General features: G+C 40.3%; 3 protein-coding genes and 1 long non-coding RNA gene across 9 annotated transcripts in view; 2 read left to right on the plus strand and 2 right to left on the minus strand.

The window, feature by feature from the left end:
- Positions 1–117: 117 nt before the first annotated feature.
- LOC142523140 (uncharacterized) overlaps positions 118–24,425 on the minus strand; it is a 39,746-nt gene continuing 15,438 nt past the window's right edge. Inside the window, exons 2-17 of one of the 6 annotated variants that reach the window (XM_075626789.1) lie at positions 15,166–15,343; positions 14,934–15,005; positions 14,724–14,795; positions 14,564–14,635; positions 14,209–14,280; positions 13,911–13,982; positions 13,767–13,838; positions 13,569–13,640; positions 13,407–13,478; positions 13,230–13,301; positions 12,910–12,981; positions 12,738–12,803; positions 12,404–12,469; positions 12,222–12,266; positions 12,045–12,109; positions 118–291 (exon numbers count right to left, since the gene is read on the minus strand). In XM_075626789.1, coding sequence (XP_075482904.1) covers positions 266–291; positions 12,045–12,109; positions 12,222–12,266; positions 12,404–12,469; positions 12,738–12,803; positions 12,910–12,981; positions 13,230–13,301; positions 13,407–13,478; positions 13,569–13,640; positions 13,767–13,838; positions 13,911–13,982; positions 14,209–14,280; positions 14,564–14,635; positions 14,724–14,795; positions 14,934–15,005; positions 15,166–15,343 — 1,166 coding nt within the window. In that variant the 3' untranslated portion in view covers positions 118–265. Of the gene's footprint in view, positions 292–11,527; positions 11,748–12,009; positions 12,110–12,221; positions 12,267–12,403; positions 12,470–12,563; positions 12,804–12,909; positions 12,982–13,229; positions 13,302–13,406; positions 13,479–13,568; positions 13,641–13,766; positions 13,839–13,910; positions 13,983–14,208; positions 14,281–14,563; positions 14,636–14,723; positions 14,796–14,933; positions 15,006–15,165; positions 15,344–24,425 lie in introns of those variants that run through there. The other 5 variants (XM_075626788.1, XM_075626790.1, XR_012814587.1 and 2 more) reach the window with 5 other exon arrangements.
- LOC142523143 (uncharacterized) lies at positions 446–11,665 on the plus strand. Its single transcript, XR_012814590.1, has 2 exons — positions 446–535; positions 11,384–11,665. It is a non-coding gene; the product is annotated as an uncharacterized LOC142523143 (long non-coding RNA).
- Positions 6,811–9,652, minus strand: LOC142523049 (uncharacterized). Its single transcript, XM_075626689.1, has 3 exons — positions 8,758–9,652; positions 8,074–8,663; positions 6,811–7,987 (listed from the first exon to the last, which is right to left on the minus strand). Exons 1-3 carry the CDS (start codon positions 9,650–9,652, stop codon positions 7,469–7,471), a joined length of 2,004 nt encoding a protein of 667 aa, XP_075482804.1. The 3' UTR covers positions 6,811–7,468.
- Positions 20,450–23,390, plus strand: LOC142523050 (uncharacterized). Its single transcript, XM_075626690.1, has 5 exons — positions 20,450–20,570; positions 20,746–20,798; positions 20,887–20,934; positions 21,049–21,930; positions 22,795–23,390. The coding sequence occupies exons 1-5, from the start codon at positions 20,461–20,463 to the stop codon at positions 23,388–23,390; spliced, it is 1,689 nt and encodes a 562-aa protein (XP_075482805.1). The 5' UTR covers positions 20,450–20,460.

Below are 24,425 nucleotides of genomic sequence, written 5' to 3' on the forward strand. Positions count from 1 at the left end.
ATGAAATCTGTATTCCACATGGTGGTCAATTGACATGAAGAAATTAGGGTAGAAATTTTTGCATGGGTAGTCATGTTATAAGGATTTGTACCTACCTGCTGGCATCGCACTTATGGCTTGTATTAAAGGTCCGTAAGTCCCATGTGAAGGTACACAGCAAGTTCCTTTTCCAGCCCAAAACAGATGGATTTCGATATAGTTTTCCGACACTTGGACTTCGAAGTCCTTCGCAAAAGCTCTTAAAGAGCCAACCTCTTTTTGTATGTCAAAGTCTTTCCACTCTAGATTCACCTGGAGAACATAAACAACAGAAACAACTAAGAAAAATGCTCATCCATTTATTCTCCTTTTTTTTAGATCATTACAGTGGGTGACTTACAACTTAGTTCATTAAAAGCGCGGAAAGAATAAGATTCTTTGGCAGGTACTTTTTTAGTTCTATAATACCTGGACGTATATATCAAAAACACGTCGTCCAAGACTCCTCCAAGTCACACTACCAAATGTCACTATCTCTGCAAATTGGAGTTTCACCGTGTAGTTACTGATACCCCATGGATGAGCCCATCAAGATCTGGCCCAAACCCCCGGCCCATATCTAAGGCCCACAGGTAGCCCACAGGTGAAGGGCCCATGACAAGCCCATGTATTCTCCTATAAATACCAGGTTTGAGCGTACGATATGGCATTCACTATATTATTTTCAGCAGCGCCCTTAGCTGCTCCCCCATATATCCTCAGTCTCTGACTTGAGCGTCGGAGGGGCTACGCCAGGATACCCTCCTGGCCCCCTCCTAACGGTCTTATTTGTGATTTCAGGCCCAGGGTAATTTTGAAGCCCGTGTCTGGATTAGTGACGCTTGCGTGGATCGGACCCTAAATTTCCCGTGAGTATCATTTGGCGCCGTCTGTGGGAACTTTTGAGTTAAGACGTAGAGATGGTAGGGAGGAGAGGGAGTGGAAGAGCCACCTCAGCATCATCGCGTCCTCGGAGGGGACCCGAACCATCTCGCGCTGAGGCGGGACAGGAACAACCGCATCTTGAGACGAGACAAGAACAACCTCGTCAAGAGGCCAGAACTGAGCAGCCCATCCACGAGACGAGGGCCGAGCAAACCCGTCCCAATGAGAATGTGGGAAACTTGACCCTGGAACAGCTGGGCCAATTTATCACCCGAACAGTGGATGAGGCCATGAAGAGGAATCAAGAGTCTATGTTTGTAGAGGAACAAGCCGCCCATCAGGAGCGGGAGGAAAATGTTGAGGTCCATCATAGCAGGGTTGAAGAGACGCAACCCCTCCAGAGTGGGGAGATTAGTGAGATGGGAGAGATGTGGAAAGAGATAAGGAGGTTGAGGGAGCAGGTGGGAAGCAGGGCGCCGGTACCCAAGAGAGGAAGCCCTTTTTCACTAGCCATCTTGGAGGAAGGGCTTCCTCCGAATTTCCGACAATCAAACGTTGGAGAGTATGACGGACATACAGACCCTGAGGAACACTTGGGGAGATTTGAGAATGCGGCTCTGTTGCACCAATATTCGGACGGAGTCAGATGCAGGGTGTTTCTGGGCACGTTGGTGAGGTCAGCCCAGCAATGGTTTAATACCCTGCAGCCCAACTCCATACAATCGTTCGAGGATTTCTCTGCAGCCTTCTTGCACCGATTTGCCAGCAGCAAGAGGCATCAAAAGAACTATTTGAGTTTGTTTGTGATGAAACAACAAGAGGCTGAAACGTTGCGGGAGTTTGTCCAGCGCTTCAACACTGCAGCACTAGAAATACCATCGGCTACCCCTGACATCATGATAAGTGCCTTTACACAAGGACTAAGGGGAGGAGAGTTTTTTAAGTCGTTGGTCAAGAAGCCTCCGTCGAGCTATGATGATTTGTTGGCTCGAGCTGAGAAATATGTCAACCTGGAGGATGCTCAACGATACAGGAGGATGGAAAACCGGCCCGGAGGAAGTAGGGTGGAGGGAGCCGAGAGAGGTGGAAAGAAGAGGGGTGCAGGGGAAAGAGATGAGGACAGAACCAAAGATAGAAGACAATTCTCATCACATGTTCCTCTGAATAGGAGTCGGGATAAGGTGATGGAGGTGAGGGAGTCGGGGGAGAGGGGGGAGAAGTCGCAGAGGGTCGAGAGCAGTGCTCGACCTCCGCCACGGGGTAGACAAGAAGGGTCCTCGTCTGGGAGTGAGCTGAGATCTCGCCCGTCTTCTAGGCGGGGTCGAGGCCCTCCATGGATACATCCGAGGATCGAAGAGCCGAGGAGAGAGGGTCGAGGTCAGGATGTCCCTCGGGAGCCCGCTGAACCGAGGAGGAGAACGAATGAGGATAATCACCCGACGAGAGGAATGATTCATATGATCTCGGGGGGTGCTACTGATGGGGATTCCGGGCGAGCGCGGAAGGCGCATGGGAGGAGGTTGGAGAATTTTGAAATATCGAGGAGTGCGAACTTACCCCATGATCCTGTCATCAGTTTTGGGCCAGAGGATCTCCGAGGCATTGTGGCTCCTCATAACGATGCCTTGGTGGTGACGACCACCGTTGCCAATTACGATGTGGCACGAATCTTTATTGATAATGGAAGCTCTGTTAATATCCTGTTCAAGAGTACTCTGGATCAGATGAAGGTGGAAGGATTTGAGTTTGAACCAATCTCCACTCCTCTATATGGGTTCGCAGGACATGCCATCCCACCGCTGGGTCAAATTGTCCTTCCTTTATCTTTGGGACATGAGCCTCGGCGGGTGACCAAGATGACGACATTTACTGTGGTGGACACCCCATCCGCTTACAATGGAATTCTGGGGCGACCGGCCCTAAAAGATTTCAGAGCTGTAGCGTCCACGTATCATCAGAAGTTGAAGTTTCCAGTGGGGAGGGAGGTTGGAGTCTTATGTGGGGACCAGAAAGTCGCTCGTCGGTGTTATGAGGGGATAGTGAAAGAAGAGGGGAAGAGGGCACGTGTGGAGGTCAATATGATTAGAAGGGGGCGAAGCGGGTTGCCCGTGGTAAGGAGAGAGGTTCATGAGGTGATGGATGAGAGGCCGGAGATCGTGACATTGGGGCCTGACAAGAAAACTCTAAGAATAGCCCCTGACCTTGACCCAGAGGTAAGGGAAAAACTTATTACTTGTTTACAAGCTAATCTCAACAGGTTCGCTTGGTCAGCCCAAGAGCTCACAGGGACGAGTCCAGATGTAGCAGAACATCGGTTAAACATCTTGCCGAATTCTCGTCCCGTGAAGCAGAAGAAAAGACACTTCGGGCCCGAGAAAGATATAGTTATAAAAAAGGAGGTGGGAGAGTTGCTCAGTGCCGGGCACATTCGAGAGGTACAATTTCCTACTTGGCTCTCGAATGTCGTTCTTGTTCCGAAAAGTTCGGGAAAATGGAGGATGTGTGTGGACTTCAGAGATCTCAACAAGGCATGTCCTAAAGATTGTTATCCCTTGCCGCGGATAGATCAGTTGGTGGACTCCACAGCCGGACACCAGTATTTGTGCATGCTGGACGCTTATCAGGGGTACCATCAAATCCCCTTGGCCGTGGAGGATCAAGATAAAGTAAGTTTCATCACCTCTGAAGGAACTTTCTGTTACGTGGTCATGCCCTTCGGACTAAAAAATGCCGGAGCCACGTATCAGCGGTTGATGGATAAAGTCTTTTCTAAGCAGGTGGGGAGGAATGTGGAAGTATATGTGGATGACATCATGGTAAAGTCTAAGGATTCAGCCCTGCTCATACCTGACTTAGTGGAGACCTTTTCCACCCTCAGGTCCTATGGGCTGAAGTTGAACCCTCAGAAGTGTATATTTGGGGTGAAGAGTGGGAAATTTCTGGGTTATATGGTGACGGAGAGGGGAATTGAGGCTAACCCTGAGAAAGTTCAAGCTATCCAAAATATGGTCTCTCCTCAGGGGCCCAAAGATGTTCAGCAGTTGGCAGGGAGGATTGCTGCGCTGGCACGTTTTATCTCGAGATCCGCCCATAGAAGTTTACCCTTTTTCCGGACCCTGCGAAAGGCGAAAAAATTTGAGTGGGGGCCGGATTGCGAGAAGGCTTTCACAGAACTGAAGGAGTACCTTGCCGAGCTTCCTGTTCTAGCCAAACCGACAGCGGGGGAGCCTTTGTGGGTATACTTATCTGCCACTGAAGGGGCCGTGAGTTCGGTCCTTGTCAAGCTTGATGGATCAGTTCAACAGCCGGTGTACTATGTTTCGCATGCACTCAAGGGGGCAGAGATCCGATACTCGGGTTTGGAAAAATTGGCTTTGGCGTTGGTAATGACAGCCAGACGCTTGAGGCCTTACTTCTTATCTCATCCGATTGTGGTGCTCACTAACAGTCCATTAGGCAGGATTCTCACTCATTCTGATATGTCCGGCCGCCTGGTTAAGTGGACTACGGAGTTGGGAGAATACGACATCCAGTATGAGCCGAGAACAGCTATTAAAGCACAAGCGTTAGCCGATTTTCTGGCTGAGACTGTACATCAGGAGAATGAGGACCCTTGGAAGGTGTATGTGGATGGTTCCTCGTCGAAGGACGGAAGTGGGGTGGGAGTAGTACTGATTTCACCAGCTGGGGAAGAAGTGAAGTTGGCTGTAAGGTTGGACTTTCGAGCATCCAATAATGAGGCAGAGTATGAGGCTGTTTTGGCAGGACTTCGAGCAGCCATAAATGTGGGAGCTACCCGGGTACTTATTTTTTCTGACTCACAGTTGGTAGCGCAACAGATGAAGGGGATGTATGATGTGAAAGATGAGAAGCTTATTGAGTATGCTCGAGAAGTGAACAGAATCAGAGAGAAATTCACAGAGATTACATTTGAACAGATTCCCAGGAAAGAAAATGAAAAGGCAGACACTCTAGCCAAAATGGCTGGAACGATGGGAAGTTGGAAGAATAGAGATGTGGTATTTCAAATCGAACTCACACCTCACACGAGTTCACCTGCAGCTGAGCAAGAAGAAGAGGATTGGAGGGCTGACATAATTGATTACCTGAAAGAGAGAAAGCTTCCTGATAACCCTCGCGAAGCTCATAAATTGAAGATAAAATGTTCACGCTATGTAATGGTTGGGGACGTGTTGTTTAGAACGTCCTTTGCAGGGCCACTTCTTCGGTGCTTAAGTTACAAAGAGGCTGATTATGTGCTCCGAGAAGTTCACGAGGGGTGTTGTGGAAATCATTTAGGGGCTTATGCATTAGCAAGAAAAGTACTGCTCGCCGGTTATTCTTGGCCCTCAGTGCTGCATGATGCTCAAGAATTGGTAATGTCTTGTGATAGTTGTCAACGTCATGCGCGGTTGAATCACCGGCCGGCCGCGATGATGAAGGCTGTCACGGCTGCCTGTCCCTTTGACCAGTGGGGAATGGATATCGTGGGACCTTTTCCTATGGCTCCTGCTCAGAAAAAATTCCTACTGGTAGCAGTTGATTATTTTTCAAAGTGGGTGGAAGCAGAGCCTTTGGCCAGAATCACTGAGAACGACGTCCTGAAATTCTTGTGGAAGAGTATAGTATGCAGGTACGGGGTACCTAGGAGGCTGATATCCGATAATGGGAGACAGTTCCAAGGGGCGAAAATCGAAGCTTGGTGTAAAGAGATGAAGATCCAACAAGTCTTTACCTCTGTAGCTTACCCGCAGAGTAATGGCCAGGTGGAGGTGACTAATCGGACGCTGGTACAGGGTCTGAAAGTTCGACTGTGCAAGGCCAAAGGCAATTGGGTGGATGAGCTACCAAGTGTCTTATGGGCATACCGAACCACTCCGAAAGAGGGAACCAAAGAAACTCCTTTCAGTTTGGTCTACGGTAATGAAGCAGTGCTCCCGGCTGAGATCGGGTTGGAATCGGCAAGGGTGATGTTTTATGACGAGGACAATGGGGCAAGACGCGCTACTGACCTTGATCTTTTGGAAGGAAAGATGGAGGCTGCCAGCATTCAATTGGAAGCTTATAAGAATCGCATTGCACAGTCTTATAATCGGAGAGTCGTGCAAAAAAACTTTCAGGTGGGTGATTTGGTCCTGAGGAAGGTGCCAGAAGAGCAGAGGGGAAAATTGGACCCAAAGTGGGAGGGTCCCTTCAAGGTGGTCGAGAGGTTGAGCTCTGGAGCCTATTACTTAGAGAATGCGCAAGGCAAAGCTTTGAAGAGGCCTTGGAATGCTTATCACCTTAGGAAGTATTATTCTTGATTCTGTCGTCGATGTATTTTACTTTCTAAACTTTCTTTTGTAATCCATTGGAATTCAATAAAATCAAGTTCTTCTTTTCATTTCATGAATGGTGGTGTATTATGAAAGTGAGAAAAATTAAATTTTCCTGCTAAGGCATCGCCTAGCAGAGGAGCAGAGTTGGGGTGGAGAAAAATTAAATTTTCCTGCTAAGGCATCGCCTAGCAGAGGAGCAGAGTTGGGGTGGAGAAAAATTAAATTTTCCTGCCAAGGCATCGTCTAGCAGAGGAGCAGAGTTGGGGTGGAGATGGTGAATTTCTATTTTCCTGCTAAGGTGTCACCTAGCAGAGGAGTTAGAGGGTGGAGATGGTGAATTTCTATTTTCCTGCTAAGGTGTCACCTAGCAGAAGAGTTAGAGGGTGGAGATGGTGAATTTCTATTTTCCTACTAAGGCCCGGCTTAGCAGAGGAGTTAGAGGGTGTAGATGATGAATTTTTATTTTCCTGCTAAGGTGTCACCTGGCAGAGGAGTTAGAGGGTGATGGTGTTGATTTCTATTTTCCTGCTAAGGTGTCACCTAGCAGAGGAGTTAGAGAGTGTAGATGGTGAATTTTTATTTTCCTGCTAAGGTGTCACCTGGCAGAGGAGTTAGAGGGTGATGGTGTTGATTTCTATTTTCCTGCTAAGGTGTCACCTGGCAGAGGAGTTAGAGGGTGATGGTGTTGATTTCTATTTTCCTGCTAAGGTGTCACCTAGCAGAGGAGTTAGAGGGTGGAGATGGTGAATTTCTATTTTCCTGCTAAGGTGTCACCTAGCAGAGGAGTTAGAGGGTGGAGATGGTTGATTTTTATTTTCCTGCTAAGGTGTCACCTGGCAGAGGAGTTAGAGGGTGATGGTGTTGATTTCTATTTTCCTGCTAAGGTGTCACCTAGCAGAGGAGTTAGAGGGTGGAGATGGTGAATTTCTATTTTCCTGCTAAGGTGTCACCTAGCAGAGGAGTTAGAGGGTGGAGATGGTTGATTTTTATTTTCCTGCTAAGGTGTCACCTAGCAGAGGAGTTAGAGGGTGATGATTTTATTTGCCCTAACAGGTTAATAGTATCAGAGACAAACTCGTGAGAAGCAGTAAATTCAAATGCAAAATACTCAAGGTTGCATAAATAAAACGAGTTCGTACAGGTCAAAAGTGCGCAAAGGAAAGAACCAAATGTAAACGTCCCAAAAGTCGCATAATCCTATGGAAAATAAAACAATGCAGAAAATAACATAAATAAAGGGGCTCAATCTAGGAATCAGGGGGGAGACTCGATATGAAGCCCTCGAAGTCGATAAAGTCAGTAGGGGCGCCTGGCGGAGGATAGCCCTGAGCGTGGAAAAGGCCGACTGCACCCTCGAAACCCACCCCCAGGTAGTGAAAAGCTTTCGGGCCACAGATCTCGACAAATTCTTCGGATTTGAGAAATTCCTCTTTGAAAGAGGAGGCTTCTGCAACATGTCGTGCCTTGGCGTCTTTAAGCTCAGCCTGTGAGTTCTTTAATTCTTTCTTCAGCTTCTTGATCTCTTTAGCTTGATCCTCTATCAGCCGCTGAGACTCCTGCTTCTGTTTTGAGAGCTCGCCGCACTGGATCTGGGACTCCGACAATTGAGCTTGGGACTCCGAAAGCTCCATGGCATGCGACACTTTCATCTCATCAATAGTAGCCTGGAGCTGTTCGCGGAGAGCCTGAACCTCGCGTAATTCTTGACAAGAGCCAGATCGAGCGGCGTGAGCACGCTCGGCCAACTCCCCAACGTACATCATGCCCTGCATAAGTAGATAAGGGTGAAAAGACGATAAGAAGATCAAATGTATATTAAACATCAATCTAAAGGTTATAAGGAGAAGTATACCTCGGTGACACTGCTGCATGTCCGGCGGAGGAGGTCTGACCACCCCAGTGAACCCATGAACGCTGCATCGGCGTCGGAAGGAAGCTGATACATTATCTTCTGAGCTAGAGGAGTAGGACCCCGCCCCACGATGGCCGAATCCGAAGTGTATAGAGGATGTACCGCCGATGCGAGGGGAGGCTCCTCATCGGGCTCGGACCCCTCTGGAGAAGAGACCGATACGACAGAAATCTCAGAAATCTTGCGTTTGCCATGCTGAGGGGCTGACGGGCTAAGATCAGTGGATGCATTTTGCTTACCAGACGGAGGAGGGGACTTGGCGCGAGGAGGTGGCGAGGAGGCTCGCTCTGAGGCGGAGGAGGAGGAGCCTGCCTTCTTCTTCTTCGCAGCAGTAGGGGAGCTAGGGGAGCTAGCAGGCTTCTTCGCGGTGGTAGAACAGGAACCTGTTTTCTTTTTCTCAGCAGCAGAACAATCTTCCTTTGGGCCCATCGTGACTACCGGGGTAATGGATTTCTGGGAAACTGATGAAGAACCCCCGGCCTTTGTCTTGGAAAGTTCACGGAGAAATAGGGCGTTCATGACTCTAGTACCTGCAAGCAGAGACAAGGAACCAAATGAGAATGTTATCAAGTAACATAATAAATAAAAGAAAAACAAGAAGTATGGACAGATGAGAATATCTACCAGCATTCTCCTTCAGCTTAATTTTAACGGGACTTAACCCGGCATGACATAGGAGATCCTCAGATAGAAGTTTGGGAATGTTAAAGCATCGATCTCCTAGTACACTCATTATCTGTAGGTACTCCTCATCTTTCTTATAACTCTTGGAAAGTTTGGGTTTAGTGAAGACAGGGTACCAATCGGTAAAGCAAGTCAATTCTTTGGGTGGCTGTACAAAGAAGAAGTATTTTTTCCAGTCCTTCACATGACTGGGGGCCCCATCGAACAGTTTGTGGCCAGACCGGGAGGTTACGTAGAAAGGTCCATCTTTTGACCTGGACAAAACTAAGAAGTAGGAAAAAGTGGTGCAATTCAAAGGGAGACCTAAAGCTCTGAATAACACAGCGAAACAGCTTATCAAACGGAAAGCATTGGGCGTGAGTAAACCTAAATGCACCTGGTAGTACTTGCTTAATTCTTGGAAGAAATCGCACAAAGGGAAACGGAGACCTGCATCAAAGTGATGCTGAAAGAAGGTATAATAGCCCTTAGGGGCTAGATAGGGCCGGTCCTCTGGGCTAGGAATGATAATCTGGTGGGAGGAAGGAATGTGCCATAAAGTTCTAAGTTTTGGCTCGCTACCGGAAGGGATGTGGGATGACAAATGACCATACCACAAGTTGTCTGCGTTAGATATGTTCATTTGTTGGGTCACGTGACGAACTTCCTTACCCGGACGACTATGAGTGGTGACTTCCTCCTCAGGAGGATCAACGGTAAAATCAGGATCGGCTAGGGAAATCTTACTCTGGCTAGACTCGCTGGACCTGCTAGACCGGCTGGACTCGCTAGACTCGCTAAACCCCTCAGTACCACCCAAAGAACTAGACTCGGAATCGGAATCGGAAGAAGACATAAGTGCTTAGGATAATCAAACAGGAAGAGGAGAGAACTGACCCGGATGAGGCAGGGGAAAATACTCAAAGCAATAAAATCCCAAGAATGGCCGAGTAAGGTGCGTTACGGCGCGTGAGGGCTGGCGTGCAAGGGCGAGGGGCGAGCTGGTGCTCGGATACTGGGCGAGCGTGGGACGCTCGGCGCTCGAGCGAGTGTGGCACGGCGGGACGAGCTCGTGGCAGGGGCGAGCGTGCGGCCAGGCGAGCTCGTAGCAGGGTATGTGCGCGGAAGGGGCGAGGCTCTCGGGCGAGCGTGCACTCGTGCGGGGCGGCGAGCGCACCGGGCGAGCGTGCTGCTGGACGAGTAGGCGCGCGGAGGCGAGCGGCTCGACGGGCGAGTGTGCGCGCTGGGCTAGCACGCAGCGGCAGGGGGCGAGCGTGCACTCGTGCGGGGCGAGGAGCGCACCGGGCGAGCGTGTTGCTGGGCGAGTATGCGCGCAGAGGCGAGCGGCTCGGCGAGCGAGTGTGCGCCCTGGGAGAGCGTCTCGGCGGCGAGCTTACGATGTGGGCGAGCGTGCACTTGTGCGTTCGGGCGAGGGCGAGCTGGATGCTCGGGCTAGGGCGAGCTTGGAGCTGGCAGGGGCGAGCGGCGAGCGTGGAGCGTGTAGGGGTGAGGGCGTGCGCTCGTGCAGGGGCGCTCGGCAGGCTCGACGAGGGGAGGCTTGGGCTCGGGCGAGGCGCGCTGCAGGGCTCGGGCGAGGCGCGCGCTGGCTGAGACGAGGCGTGCGATGGCTCGAGCGAGAGTGGACGGCGCACAGTGGTGGCCGGGGCGGCGGACTAAAGTGACGGTGGAGTGGTGGTGGGGCGGCGCTAGGGTTAACGCGCAGGTAAAGCGTGGGCAGGGAGGAGCTGGTGAATGAATTTCAGCGGAAATTTTTGTGAGAGAAGTAAGAATGAAATGAGAAGGTGGCCTCTATTTATAGGGGAGCTCAGCCCATACCTTACCATTTAGGAGGAGATTGTGTTTTGATTTGATATATTTCCCTCCAGATTAAGATTGCGATTTGATTTGTTTCCTAATCTTGGGAGACTGGAGAACGGCAGGAAAAACGCAAGGCCTCACCCTTGCGAGTGCTTATTTCTGAAAAAATTATGGGGGCGTTGCCCCCACACCCCCACGAAATTAATCGTTCGTTAACGGCAAACGAAATTAATTTTTTCTGGTACGATACATCCTCATCGCAGATGAACCAAGGACAACACCATTAATCGAACTTTGAACCTACGATTCAGTTCGACTCGGGAGGGGGAGACTGGTGATACCCCATGGATGAGCCCATCAAGATCTGGCCCAAACCCCCGGCCCATATCTAAGGCCCACAGGTAGCCCACAGGTGAAGGGCCCATGACAAGCCCATGTATTCTCCTATAAATACCAGGTTTGAGCGTACGATATGGCATTCACTATATTATTTTCAGCAGCGCCCTTAGCTGCTCCCCCATATATCCTCAGTCTCTGACTTGAGCGTCGGAGGGGCTACGCCAGGATACCCTCCTGGCCCCCTCCTAACGGTCTTATTTGTGATTTCAGGCCCAGGGTAATTTTGAAGCCCGTGTCTGGATTAGTGACGCTTGCGTGGATCGGACCCTAAATTTCCCGTGAGTATCATTTGGCGCCGTCTGTGGGAATTTTGAAGCCCGTGTCTGGATTAGTGACGCTTGCGTGGATCGGACCCTAAATTTCCCGTGAGTATCAGTTACCATTCTCTAGGCCTAAGCCATAGAATCTCAACGATCCAGAAGAAAGTCGAGCAGTTTGGAACAATTCCGAGTCCAAAGTATTTGTAAGTTGGTACAAAGAGGAGGTTAGATATTGTGGATTATCAGAAGGGAGGCCAGCATTGCTAACCGCCCATCTGCCTGTACTGGTCATATAATATGTTGCTGGACCAAGAGTCTCATTATCCATTTCATACACAGTCTGGTCGAAAGAAGTAACCTGTGGACCTCCACAGTTAACTGCAAAGCTGGAATCTACAAATCACCACAAGAAACGAATCCATTTCATTGCCACATCACAACTTCTGCACGTGGCAGACACAACACATCTTCCTTCTGGTTACATAGCAAGCAAACATTTATACACTGGATAAATATGAATTTGGAAAATAAGGCTTCTTATTTTTATCATTTTTGGATTCTACATCAGAAGTAGGTTGCGGGACACTCTCGTATTAACTTGATATAAGAAAAGAAGTCTAAAATATCTCAAATTGGAATCAAAGTCTCTTCCATCCCACACAAAGTTCTACTAATGCTATTCACCAAGGAAAATAGATTCATCATTAAACACTTTGAATTTTTTGGAATCCTTAACCTTTCTGTAGGCTGAACAGGAAATATGCCACTTACAAATAGGCGATCCTCGTCTGCAAGGAAAATTCCTCTGAAGACAATCCAATCCAGAAGGTAAAACACTAAACACCAGAAGAGTAATTAGTGATTACCAGTACGAGCAAAAAGATACACAACAGATGCATAAAAACCAAGGGAAAATATCACCAGAAGCAATTGTTTAAATTTATTCACCTTTGGTTGGAACTACCAATTGTGAAGTTGTTGCCAACTAAATTACTACAACAGAAAAAGATATCTATGTCAATGCCAGAAAGAGAGAAATTAAAAGATAAAAAAAGAAAAAGGATTAAAAACCCAAATTTGTGAAAAAAAAGAATGTAGAATTTGCATATATTGGATTTGGCCGATCATACATCTGTAGATTTTGTTGGCTGACCCAAGATGGAAAGCTCCCAGATAATTCATTGTATGATAAATCTCTGCAAACAAGCACAAAAGATTGTAAGGCATGCATTAATAGCATAGATAAGTTGTACTTTTGCTCTATAGCACAAGGTTTAGATATTACTGGACCACGTAACGTAGTCTCACTGTCTGTTCAGAACTATTCACCCGCTTATAATGAGTATGCTATAACCAATTGCATCTTGGTCGCAACATAATGGTAGGGACTAGAATCAGTGATGTCGAAACAACTTCAAGGAAGACCATTTTTCCTAAGATATTAAAATCTATAAATGAACTAACATATTTTGAAGTTTCGAAATCTTTTGGGCTGGCAACACTCCAGTGAACTTGTTAGAACCCAGAAACCTGAGGATTGAAGAAGGTCACTGTAAGCTTCTTATTTTGATTATTATATTTTATTAGGGTAGGAAAAGTTGATAGCTGAGCTCCCAATCATAAGTAAACATTTTACAAGTTAGTAATTCCTCCGAGATTGAAAAGAAATTCTGGAAGTCCTCCGATTAAGTTGTTGAAGCTCAAGTCCCTGAAACATTTTTATAAGAAGGCACTGTTGAAAGGACAAATTTATTTTAAGATTTTTACCATTATTAATCGAACACAAAGCATATAACCTACTATAAAAAAATAATACAGTCATATCAGGGTAACCCCTTCTATAGCATGATGTGCTGCTCTGAGGACAAAATATGTTCAGCTGGAGTGACGAATTCAGCCAAATTGTTCATAGTTTCGAAATGCTTTTGAAAATCATTCTTGAATGGGGACACTTACAGGAGTTGTAAACTGTCGAATTGCTCAAAGAACGAAGGTATAGAGCCAGAAACATTATTGTTTCGCAAAACTCTGTGCAACAAGCCATTAATGTTTAGAACTTGCCACCGACAAAATCAAAGGCAATAACACATCAGGTCCCACAACTGTTGGAAAAATATGCTTTTGTCTCCTTACAATGTGGCTAGAGTAGTCATATTTTGTAGGAAATCCAAAGAAGAACTCCCATTCAATATATCGCTTATTCTCCTGACCATCATGTTTGAACAAGTATGTTAACTTCTGCTTAACATGAAGGAAAATATTCTAAAATACAGGAAAAAGATTGACTCGACTCACAGGTCATTCAAAGAAATTAAATTGGAAAAGGATGATGGTATTGAACCTTGAAATGAATTCCCCTGAAACCTCCTGTAGAATTTTGTGAAAAGTGCAAGTAACAAATTACAAATGGTCACAAATTTATTGTCTATTAAAATTACCAAGAGGGAGAGAGATTAAATTATCAAGCAAGAGGACATGTCCGAATTTTCTCACAGAGCGATGAGTTTTGTCCAATTTCCAACGAAGTCAGGTATCTGACCGGTAAGGTCATTGTCTGATCCCCACCTGAAATCCCAACATTTATTTCCAGCGTATGATTTTTTTTGAGTTGGATAAAAATATAGATTGTGCTCTTACACTCTCTCCAAGCTCGTTAGATTAGCAAATGATGGGGGTATTGAACCTCTAACACCGGCACTAACCAAGTATCTGGCAAGATGGAAAAAAATGACTATCATATTTTTTGGTTGACACCCAAAGATATTTAGGCTTCAAATAAGGCAATGAAATAAAGAGCTGACTAGCATTAAAACAAATAAAACACGGAATTAAGAAAGGAGTCAATCGTCATTGATTTTGTCGAGTTTAGCTAACTAGCATTAAAACAAGTCTAAGACAATACCATTCAGAAAATGGGGAGTGTGTCATAGCATACATCTGTGTTAATCTTGATAAGTTCCCAAGTTCATGTGGTAAAGGCCCAGAGAAGTTGTTTACGCCGAAGGCTCTGCACGTTGAACATAAAATTAAGCCCGTATCCAGGAACAAAGAGTAGGTTAGGATTTTCCAATTCTTCAAGCAAATATGCTTTCCTACTATATTGTTTGATAAATATGAAGTGTTTAAAGAATGCAACGCAAACATGATTTACTTGCTTCGACCATTAACTACCGCGCTATGAAACAAGACCATGCAACTAAAACTCATATTAATTATTCTAATTTAGATTACATACGATTCTAAAATTTCTCCATGAACACAAGGAAACTTCTTCATGGCTCAGGCCTTACAGTGATCTTAGTTCAGACAGTAGACCGAGTTCCTTCGGTAGCTCCCCTGACAAAGCATTTACGCCAAAACTCCTATCAACATTAAATAAAAAAATTTAAATTTGTCCAATTTAAAATGGCAGTTGACAAACAAGATGCAAGGCATGTAAAGGTTGCTCACAAGTACTTCATGCGAGTGAGAGTACCGATGGTCGCAGGAATGGGACCTGTTAGATAGTTTTCGCCCAAATTTCTGCAAAAAAAAGAAAAGAAAAAAAAAAACCGTTTTAGAATTAGCATATCACAGTAACAAAATGAGATGTAGTTCTTATGGACCAAAAAAAAGTGATATAGTTTGTTTTTCACTAATAAATTCAGGAATTAGCCATACAGATCATCGAGATAAGTCAGATTCCAGATCTCGTCTGGAATAGGACCAGCAACATCCAATGAAGAAACTCTCCTGTTCGATTAATTCAGTCAGTTTTTGCACTTGGGATGCATACAAAGTTTTAAAAAAACTGAAGATACATATCTATCAAACTCGACCAAATAAACACGAAAAAAGTGCCATTGTTCTCAAATGATTTAACTTTCATGCAATATTAATTAATCTCACTTACAGAGCAGTAACATGGCAAGTAGCACCATTGTCAAAGGAACAAGTACATTTGATACCCGGATTAAAGTTCACTATTTCAGTTGCGTCAATGGCAACTCCGCTACATAACTGGCCACTAATGTTCCACTGATTTGAAGCCGAAAGTTGCCATCTCTGGAACATAGAGTTTACAGCTATTGCTGCACAAATTAGATGAGACCATTTCATTTCATTGTAAAACATATGTTCTTAATAAGGTCGTTGAAACAAAATGAGCAAGCAGATTATTTTTTCCAGAAACTGACGCCTAATTCGTCAATGAAAATTTCCCAGCTAATTCTCATCAACAAAATGTCTACTGTTCATCAGCACGGGACAATTATGTATGCAAACATAGTAGTACTCGGAATTTCTATGATAACTCTTCACTTCTCCATAAAACTTACTCAATTTTGTCGCTGTGAAACCATCAGACATGTGAACTCTCCTGACAAAGATTGATGAACAAATTCTTCCCACATGATTCTTATAACATAGTGCAACTAGATGGCTTATTTTAACAAATTTAGTCGTTGTTTTCAAATTTTGAACACACATGTCCCTGCAAACACGTAAGGAAAGGATGTGTGTGCTAAATATTTGAAAACATGGTAATATGTGGCTCAAGATTTGAAAATACGAATTGCTAGATTTTTTTACTTTTGTTTTTAGCAATCTCGTGATTTCACAAAGAATAGTGTATTCAATTAACCTTAAAATAAAATAACAGAAAACTAATTTGCAGTTTTGTTCAGTTTGAGTGTTTTGGTTTAAACTTGGGATTTTTTTTAAAATTAAATATTTTCAAGCACAATTTAAATTGTTTAATCCGGTTACCATAAAAATTATCAATATATACACAAAGACCAAAACATTTGACAACATTATTGTAACATTACAAGATTAATATAGAAATATAAATTTCAAAATGAATTAAAACCACCATTATTAATTTTTTTATTATCAAATATTAATATATTTTTAAAATTCCTGTTGGGATCGGGTTAGAGTTTAGAAGGGAAAGCTGAATAAACTTTTTTATTGTTTTCTTGATTTCGAACCGTTATTATCAGTTTTCAGGCTGTTACCAAAAGCTACAGCTAGTGATAATTGTGCAACTCAAATTTTTTAAATCATACAGGAATTTTTTAAATCATACAGGAGCTCAAACACAACGTTTCGATTCTTCTAACCAACAATGACATTTATTGCACTCTAACAGTTATTTGTGTGGATTGAAATTATAGACCTTGTTTCCTTTATTAAATTTTAATTATGTTATGTTAACTGAATATATGGTTAATTTATTAGTAATATGCTCCACCTGTTTACTTAAAATATAAGTTTGAAAGATTGACCTTTCGCCGTTTTACTAGTAGTTATATCTACTAATAATGGTTCATTTAAGATATTTTAAATCGTATAGCAGCTTAAGTGTCACGTTTCAATTGTTCTAGAAATAATTATTGCACTCTAACATTATTAATTTAACATTTCTTGTTTGAACTTATTGATTCTGAAAAATATTATATTAACCATAAAGTACATGAAATTATAGTACTATTTGGCAACTAAATTTTAGAATGATTTACAAACATTCTGTGTAAAGTTTTGAGGTAATAATGGATATAAATGGAAAATTAAATTCATGCAATAAATCATGCCAACCTAAGGTTAGACTAATTTTTTTTAATCTCTTTTCTGCCTTTTGTTAACCTCGTTTTTCCATAATTATCAGTCCATGCTTTTGGATTCATACGCGATTTGATAGCAAAGTTATAAATTCACAATGAAAAACTTTACCCTCATATTCACACTTATAAAAATATATAAAATGTAACTATATATATAGATATAATAATAATACATAATATATAATATAAAAAAATAATAAATTAGATTATAAATTAACGGTGGAAAAAAAATTCATCCTATTCACACTTTTATAGATAAAAACCATATATTAGATGAAAATATCCAAAAAAAAAATTAGTGTATATATTAGACATTTTGTCCTCGTTGAGAGATTTTTTTTTTTCTTTTTTAAAATCTTAATTTTTTCAATCCACACACAGTAATGTGTACCTGCATAGCCTGTTCGCGCAAGGGGTCCAGTGTCATTAATTAATTTTAATCATTGTGACAGTTTAGGAGGTCCATCCAAGCTTTATTTTATTTTATTTTTATTTTATGACTTAGAAATCTGTTGATAATTTTCAATATATATCACATAAACTTATTAATTATTGTAATAATATGTAAATCACGTTATTCAAATAAAATATACTGTATAAATATGTATGACAAAATTTTTCTAGAATATATTAGCAGGAGAAATTATTATTTTATTATTGTTATGGTATGATGTATATATATTGATTGTTAATATGATAATAAAGAAAAATTAATGTATGCATAATAAATTAGTTCTTCAAATAAAATCATCTCCATTTCCTTTCAAAATATGATACATGAAGTACCTCTTTTGTTCATCGAATTCGTCCTCCAAATTAATTACGAATCTGGATACGAACCAAATTAGGTCCATCGACACTGTAGGGTTTCGAAATCGTCCATGAAATTTGAGGTCAAACACCAATAATATTTGAACACATGTCGTTCATTTGCAAAAACTGTTGTATGATTTAAAATATTTGAGTTATATTATTATCATAAGCTATAATTTTTGGTATAATTTTTGATAAAGTAACAAGCGATTCGTACTAAAATTGATATCAGAGTTAAGGTCACGAGTTTGATTCTCATTTATGTCAAAGAATGCAATTATTGGTAGAGAGATTGTTGAGTTCAATAATTGTTACTGCTTGATAGAACAATCGAAACGTGATGTTTGAACTGATTTACAATTTAAAATATTTGAGTTACATTGTTAAAATTAATTATAACTTTTTTTGCAGAATGACAAACCCCGATCTTTAACAAAATAAGGTAAATTTATTTTTTTTATCGTTTCAAACAAATTAACATTGATTTTCATCTCACTTCAATTATTATTGAATTCATTTGCATATAAAGAGTTTTGAAAAATCTTGACATTGAAAATATCCAAGGGCCATTTTCATGTGTCCCTGTCCCTTTCTTATTTAATTCTTCTTACTTTTCTAAAGTTTTTCATTAAGTAATGCTTGAAATTTTCAGAGATTGATTTAGAGTTTGTCAAAAAATAAATGGTTTTTTTTATTAATATATCAAATATTGTGTAAAGATATAACGTATTTAGGGTTGAATTGTCAAGATAAGGTTTTAAAATTAATAAAATATCGCATGTTTTTCATATCGGAGATACGTACTCTTATTTGGGGAAATAAAAGTCTTTCTTTTTAAAAAATACATCTTTCTATTTATTTAAAGTTACGCAAAAATTAATATGAGATCAGTTTACATGTCAATTTTGTGAGATATATATGAAAAATATTAATTTTTATATCAAAATATTATTTTTCACTTCAAATATGGATCTGATAAACCGGTTTCACGTATATAGTTCTGTGATACGGTCTCATAAGATATCTAAAGTTAAGCTCGTATATTAACTAACTTCTAATTTGATTTCATGAAGTTTTATTTAAAATTACAATTATATCATCATTATATAATTTTATTTTCCTAAATAGTCTTTTTTTTTCAATTTTCAATCATATCTTTATTAATATTTTTAAAATTCAATTATATTGTTATTTATATTTTGAAATTTAAGTAGTTCATTACTTAATAAAAAATATAAAACATTCATTAGTTTGAAAATAACAAAAATTATAGTGGTTAGATAAATATTTTAACTATATAAATATATCATGCGCACAAATTAGCACTATTACAGAACATATGTACAAGATACATTAATTTCAAAGCATTCATGCGACGTTAATTCATAAAATCGTTTGGATAAACTTATTTAAAACAGCTAAGTTATTTTAGGAGCTTATAAACCGTGATGTCTTATTTTAAAAATAATATATTAAAGTGTTTGGATGAACTTATTTTAAAAAAAATTAAAGATGTTAATAAGTTTGGTATTATAAGATCTTTTTTTATTGTAAAAAATTACTAAAAAAGATATAATGATATGAGTTAATATAAAGGGAGATTTTTAAATAGTCTCCACCAAATTACTATAATCAATTTTAGTCTTTAATTAAGTTAATTTATCAAAATAATCTTTTTATTGTATCAAATTACAAAGATATCCTTTAAATCATACTCACCATCAATTTCTCTCTCAATCTTTTTTCTTCTCTTATCAATTACACGCGTTAGGAGTTTTGAAGCACATCCATTATAGTTCTTCAAACATGTATGAATTTCATTTTTTTGTCCACCTAATTTTTTTACACAAATAATGATATGTTTTTTGTTTATAATAATACAGTTTTGATATCATGCACACCTACCGTGCACACCTTTGTGAGCACCGATGATGTGTCATTCACCCATTGGATGCGCAATTTTTCTATATTTTATCACATCCAATGGGTGAATGACACATCATCGGTGCTCACAAATGTGTGCACGGTAGGTGTGCAGGATATCAAAACTGTATAATAATATATATGCATATATATATATATATATCTATATCCTTATAAATATAGCAGTTTTAATTGTGTTTTTACATTATTGTCCTTTTCTTCTTCCAACTTTTTAAGTATTATTATTTATTTATTGTCCTTTTCCTCTTCCAACTTTTTAAGTATTATTATTTATTTATTAACTTATAAATATAGCACCTCATTGCCCTTTTAGTAATTGTGTTTTTACCTCATTTTCCTTTTCTTCCAAAATATTCCAACACTTTAATATCTCAATATTTTAAGTATTTACGTATTATTATTTATTAATGCACTTTTACTTTTTAAGTATTATTATTTAATTATTATCCAATATTTTATTTTAAGTATTTAAATATTATTATTTATTAATTATGTTTTAATAATAATAGTAATTATTAATTAATTATTATGTAATTATCCGAATTTAATAATAGTAATTATTAATTAATTATTATGTAATTATCTGACTTGTTGGCTTCCCTTCACTGTAAGAGCTTTCTGTTTTCCCTACAGTTTCAGTATTACTAATTAATATTATTAATACCCATATTAATTATTAATCAATAAATAATATTTGTGTGATAATGAGTAATTAATATTTTTGTTTAAGTCCTGACTCTTTATTCTCGTTATGTTGGTTGTACGTGTATTTGCCTCCCATGTTTCCCCAGCACCTCATACATAAATTCGTTTTGTTCCTTGGCTGCATGTGGCTTCTTCTTCTTTGCCGTCACTCCACCCCGTTTCACGCTTGCCTTTTGTTGCCAGTCATGGCTCGTGGTCGAAAGCCTAGACCGACTTCTGCTTTCGTCTCCAGGTATTGCTCTCGTTTACTTTGTTTCATTCATTTTTATGGCTTCCCGTTGTTTTCGATTTTTAGAACCAGCAGTTGGTGTGTTACTTTCTCCCATTCTCTTGCTCGCATCTTCCTTGGTTTTGTACTGGTTTTTATTCTTTAGTTCTTCCTTACTCATTCCCTCGTGTTTTGGCAGTGAAATGTTGGACAGTTCGTCGAGTTGCGAGAACACACTTTCCACTACGACTGGTTAGCTTCTGTAATTATAGTTCTTAAAATTCGAAATGGATTCATGGGTTTTACAAATGCTTTCATCTCTGTTATCTGCAAATCACAGGTTGTGCAATTGGTAGTTCGTCTATTGGTCGGGGATGCTTAAGCCATTGTATGTTTTGTTTTCGTATTCTTGGTATTGGTTGATTTCCTTGTTTTTTCAGATGAAGGCTGTTTTTCTGGAATCCCTCCTTGTATATTTTATCACTTTTTTGTTTTCCTCAAGTTACCGAGCAGGACATCGATCACTTGCAGAATTTTCCCGTGGTTCCAAAATGTCGCTATTGTGGAGCATGGAGGTTTCCACATGAATCCCCTACATTTTGTTGTGGTTCTGGCAAAATTCAGCTCACTTCCCCTATTATCCCGTCGCGTCTTCGTGATTTATTTACTGATATATCGTGTCCTTCAGCTATTTTGTTTCGCCGAAAAATTCGGTTGTATAATAGTTTGTTTTCATTCACATCATTCGTAGTTCGCCTTGATAAAGATCTTGCGTCTCTTAATCGTGGAGTGTATACATTTCGTGTATCGGGACAGGTGTTTCATTCTTTGCCACCTCTTGTGCCCAGCGATGATGGTCCTAAATATTTCCAACTTTATTTTTGGGACAGTGACAATGAGCTGCGTAATAGAATATCTGTTGTTGGTGAAGAAGCCGTCAATGAATCTACCATGGCTTTGTTGATGGATATATTAAAAGTGAATCCCTATGCTCAGCTCCTAAAGAGGATTAAGCAATATCCTTCTGTAAAGAATCTGAGGTTGCATATTTGCAAAGATGTATCTATCGATCATAGGCTTTATAATAGCCCATCCGCCGATCAGGTTGCTGCTATATGGGTGGAGGGTAATGACAATGCTAATATTCCTTATGACCGAGATATTGTTGTTCACGCATATGATGGACATATGCATATGATAAAACCTTACTTTGGCTGCTATGATCTACTACAATATCCGTTGTTTTTCCCCTATGGTGATGTTGGTTGGCAACAACACATTTGGAAATCTGGAATTGATCATAGTCCTGCTTCTTTTGGCAATAACTTGGCATCTACTTCTGGATTTCCTTCTCTTCCTCAGTATGTTGGCGGTGAAAGCCGAGGTGAGTTTATGAGAAATTTAATATAAAGTAGAAAATATTTAAAATTACGTCATTATATGGTGTAGTTGATAATTATTATAAATCAAATTTTCAACTATGCTTTTTAAACAACTGAAATTGAATAATTACTTTAACAAATTACATCTGCATATTAACGTGTAAATTAATTTACTTATGTCATAATGTGAATAATTACCTCCGCAAATTTTATTCTAATAAAATACTTCAGCATATCAATTTGTTTCCCAATATTTGTTCTTTGAACAATGGAGTTATCCTTAAATTTTTTAGGTATATAGAATGCAACTAAAATTTCAATTTTTTAAAATATGACCAACATTTAAAATCATAGAAAAACCAATCCTTTAATATATTTAAAAAAACGAGAAGAAATTAGTTGGCCATTAGTTAGACAAACAAGTAGGTGTATTGCGAAACAATTATATTATTAAAATAAAATATAATATGACATATTAATAGAGATATTAGCAAAATAGAAAGATCAGCATGGAGTATTTCTATCATTTTCAAGATTGAAATATATGTGAAGTAATCTAGGATGCAAAATAGGTAGCCCTGTATTTTTATATAATTTCCAAGATTAAAATATATTATCATGACATAAAAGACAATTATAAGTTCCCTATTTCAGCCAACAATTTTTTACAGTATAAATTTAGCCCAAAAGAAATATAAATGAGTTGCCCAACACCGAGGTAAAAAACTGAGCTCGTCCTTGATAAATTAAGTTATTTACATATTTGCTTATACTAATTGAATATGTTGTTCAACGATTGATATCTTCTCTCTTTTTCCAAACATACTTTCAGTTTGCAATTTTAATATGTGTTCTTTTGATTGTAGCGATTATTCGTGGCAAAAACGATCGAATGGTGTCATGCAGGGAGTATTATTGCTATCGGATACAAATCAGAGATAATGATTCATCTATTCTGTTATATGGTGGTAGACTGTTGCAACAATATATTGTTGATATGTACATTAAATTGGAGACAACTCGCCTCGACTACTACAGACGAAATCAAACAGAAATCAGATCAGAGATGTATCAAGGGATAGTCGACAGCGTTGTTGGTGGAGAGACCCGCGGTAGCGAGATTGGTCACCGTATTGTTCTCCCTACATCGTTTATTGGAGGCCCAAGAGATATGCGCAAAAGATATCTTGATGATATTGCCTTGGTCAAAGCGTTTGGGAAACCAGACTTGTTTCTTACGATTACTTGCAATCCCGAATGGAAAGAAATTAAAGAAAATCTATTTGATGGTCAAGTTGCCCATGATCGGCCGGATCTTGTTTCGCGAGTTTTTCGTTCGAAGTTGATTGATCTAAAAGACAAAGTCCTCAAAAAATGTATATTCGGCCGCGTTGCTGCATATGTTTATGTTATTGAATTCCAGAAACGAGGTCTGCCACATGCTTCTTATCTTATCCACTGATTCCAAGATTAGTTCGCCTGAAATGTTTGATTCATATGTTGTTGCTGAGATTCCGGATGAGAATCGTTTCCCAAAGCTCTTTCATTTGGTGACGAGGCATATGATGCATGGCCCGTGTGGCTTGCTGGACAAAAAATGTCCTTGTATGATAAATGGAAAATGCAAAAGCCATTATCCTCGTCCTTTTTCAGATCAATCAATGCAAGGGAGAGATGGGTATCCAATATACCGAAGAAGAAACGATGGAAGAATTGTTGAAGTCCGCCGTCGCACATTGAATTCATAGTGGGTTGTTCCATATAATCCATTTTTGTTGTATAGGTATGACTGTCATATAAACGTTGAGATTTGTTCCGGACTCACAGCTGTTAAATACCTTTACAAGTATATATATAAAGGTCATGACAAGATATATGTTAATATTTCATCGCACGATTCCGGAACATACATTGACGAGATCAAGGCGTATCAAGATGCTCGGTGGGTCTCGGCTCCAGAGGCGATTTGGAGAATTTACGAGTTTGATTTGAATGAAATATCTCCGCCGGTCATAAATTTACCCCTTCACTTACTTAACAAACAATGTGTTACTTTCTGGAACAATCAAGATTTACAGACAGTGTTGGAATCTGACAAAATTGGCAAAACTATGTTGACCGAGTATTTTGAAACATGCTGCCGTGATGTGGAGGCAAGAAAATATTTGTATTCAGAATTTCCGCAGCATTATGTCTGGGATAGAAAAACAAAGGCTTGGAATGAAAGAAGACATAGACAAATTATCGGCCGTGTTAATTCTGCAAATCCAATTGAAGGAGAAAGGTATTATTTGCGTGTATTGTTGCTTAATATTCGTGGGCCAATTTCATATGATGATTTGCTCACAGTTGGTGAGCGAAAGTGTTTTTCCTTCAAGGAAGCAGCACAATGTAGACGATTATTGGAATCTGACAATACTAATTTCGAGTGTTTAAATGAGGCTATAAGCTTTCATATGCCATATGCCTTGCGTCGATTGTTTGCGACAATTTTAGT

The sequence above is a fragment of the Primulina tabacum genome, chromosome 13, assembly GCF_025594145.1.
Source record: "Primulina tabacum isolate GXHZ01 chromosome 13, ASM2559414v2, whole genome shotgun sequence".
NCBI classification, from domain to species: domain Eukaryota; kingdom Viridiplantae; phylum Streptophyta; class Magnoliopsida; order Lamiales; family Gesneriaceae; genus Primulina; species Primulina tabacum.

What these genes read in the sequence shown, in the direction of transcription:
- LOC142523049 (XM_075626689.1), bottom strand. Translation starts at nt 9,652, where the DNA reads ATGTCTTCTTCCGATTCCGATTCCGAGTCTAGTTCTTTGGGTGGTACT. An exon ending in TAAGCTGAAGGAGAATGCTG is followed by an intron (nt 8,664 to 8,757) that starts GTAGATATTCTC and finishes CTCTGCTTGCAG; the next exon opens with GTACTAGAGTCATGAACGCC. An exon ending in CATGCAGCAGTGTCACCGAG is followed by an intron (nt 7,988 to 8,073) that starts GTATACTTCTCC and finishes CTACTTATGCAG; the next exon opens with GGCATGATGTACGTTGGGGA.
- LOC142523050 (XM_075626690.1), top strand. Translation starts at nt 20,461, where the DNA reads ATGTGGCTTCTTCTTCTTTGCCGTCACTCCACCCCGTTTCACGCTTGC. An exon ending in CACACTTTCCACTACGACTG is followed by an intron (nt 20,799 to 20,886) that starts GTTAGCTTCTGT and finishes TGCAAATCACAG; the next exon opens with GTTGTGCAATTGGTAGTTCG. An exon ending in TCGGGGATGCTTAAGCCATT is followed by an intron (nt 20,935 to 21,048) that starts GTATGTTTTGTT and finishes GTTTTCCTCAAG; the next exon opens with TTACCGAGCAGGACATCGAT.